This window comes from Wyeomyia smithii, chromosome 2, assembly GCF_029784165.1.
Source record: "Wyeomyia smithii strain HCP4-BCI-WySm-NY-G18 chromosome 2, ASM2978416v1, whole genome shotgun sequence".
NCBI classification, from domain to species: Eukaryota; Metazoa; Arthropoda; class Insecta; order Diptera; family Culicidae; genus Wyeomyia; species Wyeomyia smithii.
Window position 1 is genome coordinate 186,346,035 of NC_073695.1, and position 8,530 is coordinate 186,354,564.

General features: G+C 37.0%; 1 protein-coding gene across 1 annotated transcript; it reads right to left on the bottom strand.

Annotated features, from left to right (window-relative positions):
* Positions 1-4,185: 4,185 nt before the first annotated feature.
* Positions 4,186-5,612, bottom strand: LOC129723447 (pupal cuticle protein Edg-78E-like). The gene is made up of 2 exons (XM_055677679.1): positions 5,513-5,612; positions 4,186-5,455 (listed from the first exon to the last, which is right to left on the bottom strand). The coding sequence occupies exons 1-2, from the start codon at positions 5,522-5,524 to the stop codon at positions 5,111-5,113; spliced, it is 357 nt and encodes a 118-aa protein (XP_055533654.1). The 5' UTR covers positions 5,525-5,612; the 3' UTR covers positions 4,186-5,110.
* Between the last annotated feature and the right edge of the window lie 2,918 nt (positions 5,613-8,530).

The window sequence follows — 8,530 nt, forward strand, 5'->3', positions numbered from 1 at the left end:
TGAAGGTAAAAATTCCGTGGAATCCTATCATATAATCTTCGGGGGAATGAAAGTTCATATCATCACGAGCATATTCTTGTTAATATCTCATCCGCAAATGTCCGGATTGACATTTGCGACCCGTTTGAAAAGCGCTTTTTTTAACAAATTTTGACGTTAAGAGCTTACGCGTATGTACATGGTAAAAAGAAAAAAATACCTGATGGGTCTCTGCCTCATACTCCGAACAGAATTCCAGCTCAACAATGATTAAATGAAATCAAATTTATTTTCGCTTCACAATCAAATATTACCCAAATTTCATTCGGGTTACTCCTCTGTAGAACAGTTAAAAAAGTTATAATTTTTCCAGTTAAAGTTTAGAGAAATTTTTCTTTGCTTCTGTCGACCAGTGCAGTGCTATCAATTACCAACTGTCAATTGAAAATGACCGTGCTTACGCTACTGATTTTGATGATGTTAACGGACAATTTGCTGTTGCTAAGCTAAGACGTGTTGAAATCGGCTAAACCATGAATTTGTATTAAACTGAATAAATGCTGTTATTCCCTTCCAGCTGTTCTTGAAATACGATGCTGGCCTAACAAGCCAGTCGTCGCAGGTTCGAATCCCGGTTCGGGTGAGAATATTAGTGTCGTAGCGCTAGCCCCGCAATCGTCCTATACACTAAACCAGTTGGCTGCGATGTCTATGTAAAATAAACAGAAGGTCGAGTTCCGATACGGAATGTAGCACCAAGGCTTTGCTTTGCTTTAAATGCTGTTATTATTTCATTTGAAAATATAATAAATTACAATTACTGGTTACAAGATGATTTTACTGCAACGTGGATGGAGGGTGTTGACTTGCAAATTTTCCGCTCGGGTGTTACCCAGCGTTTTGCCACTGATTGTCATGAATATCTCAGCAATTGCAATCAAATCCTCCATTCACTCTCCAAGCTCGATAATTTTCTAGGTACCGTAAACCGGGGTGACTTTGAACAGCGGGGTAACTTCGATCACTCTTCCTCTTTTTTGAATTTGTGATGAAAAGCGCTTGTAGAGCTTGAGATTTGTCGCAATCTTCACAGATTGTGTTAGATATGTGTACATGGTCACTATTGCATACATTTCATGCTATTTAAAGAATGTTTTTCATGCTAAAATGTGAATAGAAAATAAACTGGATGTTGAGCGTTTTTTAATGCATACAAACAATCGGTTCAAGCAGATACAAAACAACTAGCTGCGATACGTAAAGTTTTTCAGTTTTGTTCCCAGATTAGTTCTTAAGATAAAAAAAAATACTGTCACAACGATTTTCACAATTATTGTTGAATTTTTTTCCACAAAATCTATGATGAGTCCCAATAATCTCGTAGCATATTACATGTTTTCTTCTTAACGACAACCCAAGACGTCATGTAACATGCAACTTTGGATTATTGGATAAGGCATATCCTACGTGGACTAGTTTCTGGTTATTTTAGACCTCCCTTTCTCCCTGTGTACAATCATTCATATACATTTTAAAAAATTTGTATCAATCTTGGATATCCGTCAACATAAACTATTCACGTGGTATGTGAATGGCCCCAAATGGCTTCTCATGTTTATAAACACATTCAAGTCGCTATAGACTGTGCTAATTTGTTAAAGGAGTAAAGTTTCACTCCAGATTCAGGGAAACAATAAAGTGATCAAAGTCACCCCGGAACGATGATTGATGAAATTTTTTTTAAGCATTTTTAAAACAGCTGAATTGTTACTAAACTTTTAAAGTAGTAACTGGATCTTGCTCATTACATACCAGTACTCATTATAAAAATATCAGACATTTCTATATTCAGTATATTCTCAATATATTTAAGATATATTCAAAAAAGTGATCAAAGTCACCCCAGTTTACGGTACCAAGTCAATTTATTTCAAAAACAAACAGAGACGAAAATCGGCTTTTCGAAGTAAAAATTTTTTATGAAAGCGTCGAAATATATTTTTTTATGCTAAATGACTTGCATTAAAATAATAAAATTATTAAACCGTCTCAGTTTTTTTTTTCGAAAAAATCGACTTACTGGGAACTTTTCAGCTGAGGCCAATGGAATGCCTGAAAAAAAATATAGTCCTTCAAATTTCGTTTAGCGGTAGGGCTAAAAGTTTCGTGTTCTCACCTTTGGATGCAAAATTCAGCTCAATTAGATTTTTTTCGCGCTCGTAGTGAGCAAAGGTTTATTTTTTTTTTGACCGATGAAAAAAATCGAAGCTCAATTCTTTCCTATACATTCAATTGGCACTGTAATCGATCGGCTGCATCATGAAGAGTTGGTTGTATGTGCAAGTTTATGCAAGTGTTAGCTGTGCAATTTCCCTATTCAATGTTTTACAGGGTTAGGGTCTTTAGAAAACATTAGAAAATCTGGAAGGTGTTCATTAGTTAAAGAAAAAATATTTTTTTCTCATGGAACAATAAGTAACTCATCGGAAAGCAGTATAAAACTACGCTTTAGTGGATATTTTTTGAATTTTTAATTGGGAGAGCAAAAACAGCTTTTTCCTCTGTGTTGGATTCTATTCTCTTTGTTTTAAATTGGAAATGCTTTATAGTGTTTTTATCTCTGCTTTTTTATACTGAAAGGCCTCCTGAATTGTTGAATTGTCATCCCCGCTCTTAGCTTTATCGGTTTATCAACGTTTTTCGTATTGTAGCGTAATGTTCTGTTATGCAAATATTTATTTTAATTTCATGAAAAATCCCACATGATTTTTGGAAAAAAAAACTGCTCCGTTTTGAATGATTTATGCAAGACAATCAGAAAAAGCCTGGTCACTTTTTTTCAAGTTTCCAAGTCACTTCTTGGTAACTTTTTTCAAGCTTTGAAGTCACTTTTTGGTCACTTTTTTAAAGTTTTGGTCACTAAAGTCACTTTTTCTGACCAGTTTGACCACTTTCAGCCCTGCAATAAAAATCCACTTTTTTGTTTTTTGTCCATGGAACGTTGCACTGTGGATCGTAGCGCTATTGTCCTGTACACTTGACAGTTGCCTGCGAAGTCTGTTTATAACGAAACAGAAGGTCGAGTTCCGAATCGGAATGTAGCATCAAGGCTTTGCTTTGTCATACAAATTTGGTTGTCAAACTGTGCCAATTCCTATAATATTTTCTTAACGTGAAGCTGCTAAAAAAACGGTTTATTGGTCGTATCGTGAACAGAAAGAGCAGAAACGTTGTCTTGGTGAAATAGCACTTTCTTCTCCATAGTCTGCACCGTTTTACTTTATTTTTAACGTACAATAATGTTGGTTATTGATTGCTTCAACATGTTCAAGGTGGTTGATGGACATTATACTTTGCGAATCCAAAAAAAAACTGGTCGACACATTACCGGTTGATTGTTGCTTTTTGGTTGTTACCTATTACATTCATTGTCACGAATCACCGCAAAAATTCCTTCATTTTGCACGTAATGAATGTCAGCTTATCCGTCGAACAATTGACACGTTGGTCTTTTTAATTAATTATGTATTAAGAAACACCCAGACGGTCGGATGACAACATTGCCTAGGTAACACCAATTACATACCTACCTACCTTTCTGATGACATTATAAACGAAAATAAGATTAAAGTAATCCGGGGCTGCCAATTTTCCCAAAACCGTGAATAAATTTTCTTAATTTACTCACCTTCTTCAAACATTCATTAAACTCATAAACATATTGATTTTGGATTTCAAAAATTTAGAGAAATTATAATCTGAGAAAATCCGACGGAATTTTAACAATAAGTGAAAGTTTGAAATTCACAAGGAAACATTTATTTATTTATTTATTCACCTTGTAGCGTGAAGGCGAATCTTTTTAAATTTGCTATTGCGGATTTCTTAGCGTTTCACAATAATAAATTCAATTACGACATTCTTTACTAATAACAATAATTACGGTTCCAATACTCGAGACAGCCCACCAGTTTCAGAAATTGAGTGTTTAACAACAGGAGGTATCGAATCATAATTAGTCACTGAATGACTAATATAATACGAATAATATTTTTTTTTAAATGTGCGAGTATATTCTCCAGATTCCTGAAAACCATGCTCATAGTAAGAAAGTTTGTGGAACACTTAAAATTATGAATTTACACAAAGTACTTTTTAACATTGAAGATTTTATTACAATGTTCATTTTTTTTCCTGTATGGGCTTCCTCACTGCGACCAGAATCGTATGAAAATGGGAGCTGGTCGAACTAAAAACCTCAGACTCGCTCAGAGGAGAATGCCATTTAAACTTGCTCAGTGTCATCGCGTCCGCAACATTTCAAAGTCGTTTGGTACACTGCTGTGCTGTGAATAATGCCTGCATGACCCAGATTAGTAGCCGAAATGTTTGGTAGTTTTGAGTATTGTACAGTTAGCTACAACAAAATATCAATTATTATATTATTATATATTATTATTTTCAGTTTATTTGCCTTATCAAGCAATATAAAGCTTTGTCACACACAGTAAAAAAAAAATGATATCTGTTTTAATGCTATGTGCATGGAGCATTGGCAACCATGTAATATTCCGTGTCGCATTATATTCACATGCTATGTAAATGAATATAATGTGAATATGCATGCAAATTTATATTCAAAGTTTTAAGTTTACATAACTTAACGTACAAATTCACATGGTTTTAAACAATTTTGTACTGTGCATTATTAACGGTGTGAAATTGTATATGTTTTTCACTTTATGTGCTAGAAACCGTTGTGTGCTTTCTTTTGTATTAGTTGTAAATTGCATTTTTTGGTACTGTGCAATTATTCATTACAATTTTCGTTCAATGTATTCTCTCACACATAAGCCGGCTAATTTATGGTCAAAAGATATCAGGTCCCGATTGTTTTATCAAAATTAACAAGGCGAAAAGGGTACAACAGGAGAACAATCATCAACTAAAATACTGGATTTTTTATTTACATGCATTATTGCAACGGAATACTGCACGGAACTTTACTTGAAATACAGCAGACTCATGATCACTTTTAATTTAATGAAAACTGCTCTCGATCACCTAAATAACACTATATTATCACATTTTTCACTCTGAACGTAACTGTTCGAACATTCACTAATAGTAATCATTTTCTAAATGGTTTCGAATGCGTGCGAATGTATTCTAGTGCCCGTAAAATTCCTTCAGGAATCGGTGGCGGTTGTGGAATAACATCTCCTTGGGGATTGAATCCATTCTCGTCTGCTGTGTAGGTGATTTGTATTACCTCCCCTTCGGGAGATGTATATTTGTAACCACCTGTGGCAGATTGACCTCCAACACCTCGCTCTTGTGCTTCTGTACCATCCGTTAGGACGTAACGATAGAAGTACGACCCATCTGGGTTTACGTTCTGGTCATGTTCCACAATCGTTGCATGCTGCGCGCCCGTCAGAACCACCAGCATGGTCAAGGTTCCCACTATCGCAACCTGAATTACATTTCGATTTGAAACAACTCTAACCGGCTATTACAATCAATTTTATACCTGAGCTTTCATTCTGCCACGAACCGACCGCGATGCCACTGATCAGCGGGCCGCCAAAATCGGCTTCTTTTATATCTACCATCATTATCATAATGTCGGCAAAGCTGATCTATTGACAAGTAGGTAATATGTTGATCGTGACAGTGGCGTAGCTATGGTTTGGTGGGCCTGGTGCGGTAACAAAAATGTGGGCCCCCAATGAAAATGACTAGGCAGTTTTTTTTCTTTCATATAAGGAATTAAAAGTTTAGATTTATCTACTTATTTTTTCCGTTTTCCACAAAAAGTAAAAATTAGGCTAATTGAAATACTTACTTTCCGTGCTTTTTGATTGGCAAAATCAGAAATTACAGATTTAAAATCAATTGAATCAGTGATTTCACGTTCAATTGATAAAATGGTAAGGTTTGTTAATCTCAAGTTACTCATCGTTGACCTCAAATAGTTCTTGATCAACTTTAACTTAGAGCCAACTGTTTTCGGGTGCATATTAGAGTGCCAATAAAAATCGATTTTTCGAATATCGTTTAGCGCCAGGGCTCAAAAGTTTCGGCTTCTCGAATACAGTCCCCATGCCAAATTTCAGCTCGATCAGACATCGGGAACACGTGGCTCAAAGCGGTCAAAGTTTCACGAAAAATATCGATAAAAAAAAGCACAGGTAGTGACACATGAAATTTTCGATATCGAAATTTTTTTATGCCAAATGTCTTAGAAATGTATGAAACGTGGAGATTTGGTGTCAACTCGAAAAAAACTTTTTTTATAAAAAATCAACTTTCTGGGTCTAAGAAAACTTTCGGGCTTGGGGCAAATGGCATATATATAAAAAATCAATTTAGAATTTCGTTTAGCGGTAGGGCTCAAAAGTTTTGCTTTTTCGAATAGAATCCCTGTGCCAAATTTCAGCTCGATCGAACATTTTTAACGTGTTTCCGATGTCCGATCGAGCTGAAATTTTGCATGTGGACTTTTTTCGAGAAGACGAAATATTTGAGCCCTACCACTAAACGATATTCGAAGGTCAATTTTTTTCATACATCTCATTGGCACTCTAGTGCATATAGTCACGCGCGTACGCGGATTATTTCCCTCGCTCTGTTTCATATTAGCCACACAGCATCGCAAAAAAATGGCTCCTTCGTTGCGTGTTTCCAAGTTGCATCGAATGTTTGCTGCGATCGGAAATAATTCAACTTCGGCGTTAGTCGAATCACTAATCATGGTAAAAATGAACATGGGTATCACGTTTACTCTGTCCGTGTGGATCACGAAAGCAGAGTGGCGAGCACAAATACATGAGGCTGAGTTCAGATAGGCATGTTGTCCGGTTCGGTGTTCGCAAGATTTTGGGGCCCCCTTGAGTGGTGGGCCTGGTGCGGACCACACCAACCGCACCCCCGTAGCTACGCTACTGGATCGTGATGCAACAAAGCAAACGATCTTGCGACCCAAGCTTATACATACCCGCTAAAAAAATAGAGACAGCCGGACGAGTCGCGTGACATTGCTCGGGTTTGGTTGTATGGACTCGCGGCACGAGATTCCCAAAAGAGTTGTTGCACGAAAAAATTGCCCTTTAAATTTTTTTCAACTTAAATTTTTATTTAAATATTTATGAAATTTTTCTTAGCTCCCTCTATTTTTGTACGGTGGTCCAGATGATGTCTTTGAGCATCACGCTTGATGATAGTTGCGCGATAAGATTTATTCGGGGTACATTTTTCCGTGAACAATGCTTGATACGAACCAGCAGTGTTTGGGCTGCTGCCAGTGACACGTGTAGAGGGTCATTGTTTGCACCTTTTGTTCAAATAGCGATGATTTAAAAGCGGAACAAATATTTCAGAGCACCCTTATTCTTGGCCTTATGACATACCAGCAGTGAAAATTGGTAGGTTATTTTTCGAAGTACCAAAGCCAAAAAAACAAAAAAACGCCGCGCGAAGTAGGTACACTGCTGAGATCAATTCGATATAAATCGGAGAGCAAACATGCGTGACGTACGGCTGGATTTTTTTTTAGTTTCGAGATGCATAGTAAACACCGTTGTCTACTTTCCTACCTGGGTATATGTCTCTCACAAAGCACGTTCTGCAGTGATCTTTGTTGTGTTTGAGTGTATTGTCCTTTCGTGTAAAAAAGATCACACCAGTTTGCTATCTCTCTGGAGCAGGGTTGATATTTGTTGACACTCTTGAGTGAAAGTGAAAAAAAGCATCCATAAACGTTATTTTTTTATAATCCTTTCAGAGTTCTCCTTTCCCGCTTTTTGCATGGAAGTGAACTGTTAAAACACCTCATTATATTTCATGCAATGAAAGCAAGACAACAAAATCAGTTTATCAGTCAACGAAGATTGTCAGGGCATCGGTCAGTGTGAGTGAAAAAGTGTTTCGGTGAGGTTTATTTTGGTTGAGTGGACTGTTTGTTTTTCTTTTTCGCTTTGAAGTGAAGATCATTTGGTTGGATTTGTCGTCAAATTTTATTTCGTAACCGTGAACGATGCGCGCAATCTATTTCATCTAACTATAACAGCACATTACTAGGACGAAAATCTAGTGTGTCTGGAAGAGTGCTGCGATCATTGGAAGTGAAAATTGAAAATGATTGGCTGTAATTTTCGAAGAATTTTGCTGGGGAAATTGACTTTTATCAGCACTGCTCTGGAGAAATATTTCAGCACGATTTGCTGCTCTCTTCAAGCAAGTACGTCGCTTTGCTCAGTAGTGTGAGGCCTTTGTCATGCTGAATGCCAACGCGAGCGATCGGGCGAGAAGCTTACCGTGGGTTAATGAACAGCTCTGTCTACGGCTGGTTTCTCGCCCGATCGCTCTGGTTGTAGTGGACGTGAATAACGGCGCAGGACGATTTGCGTTGCCGTGTACTAATGAAACACATTTGGATTTGAATCATGTCTATGTATTCCTTGTGCAGCTAATGCGTTATGCTTTCCACACATTTTTTGTGCGTTAATAAGAAAATGTGCAGAAAATGTGTGAACTGAGAGGACACAGT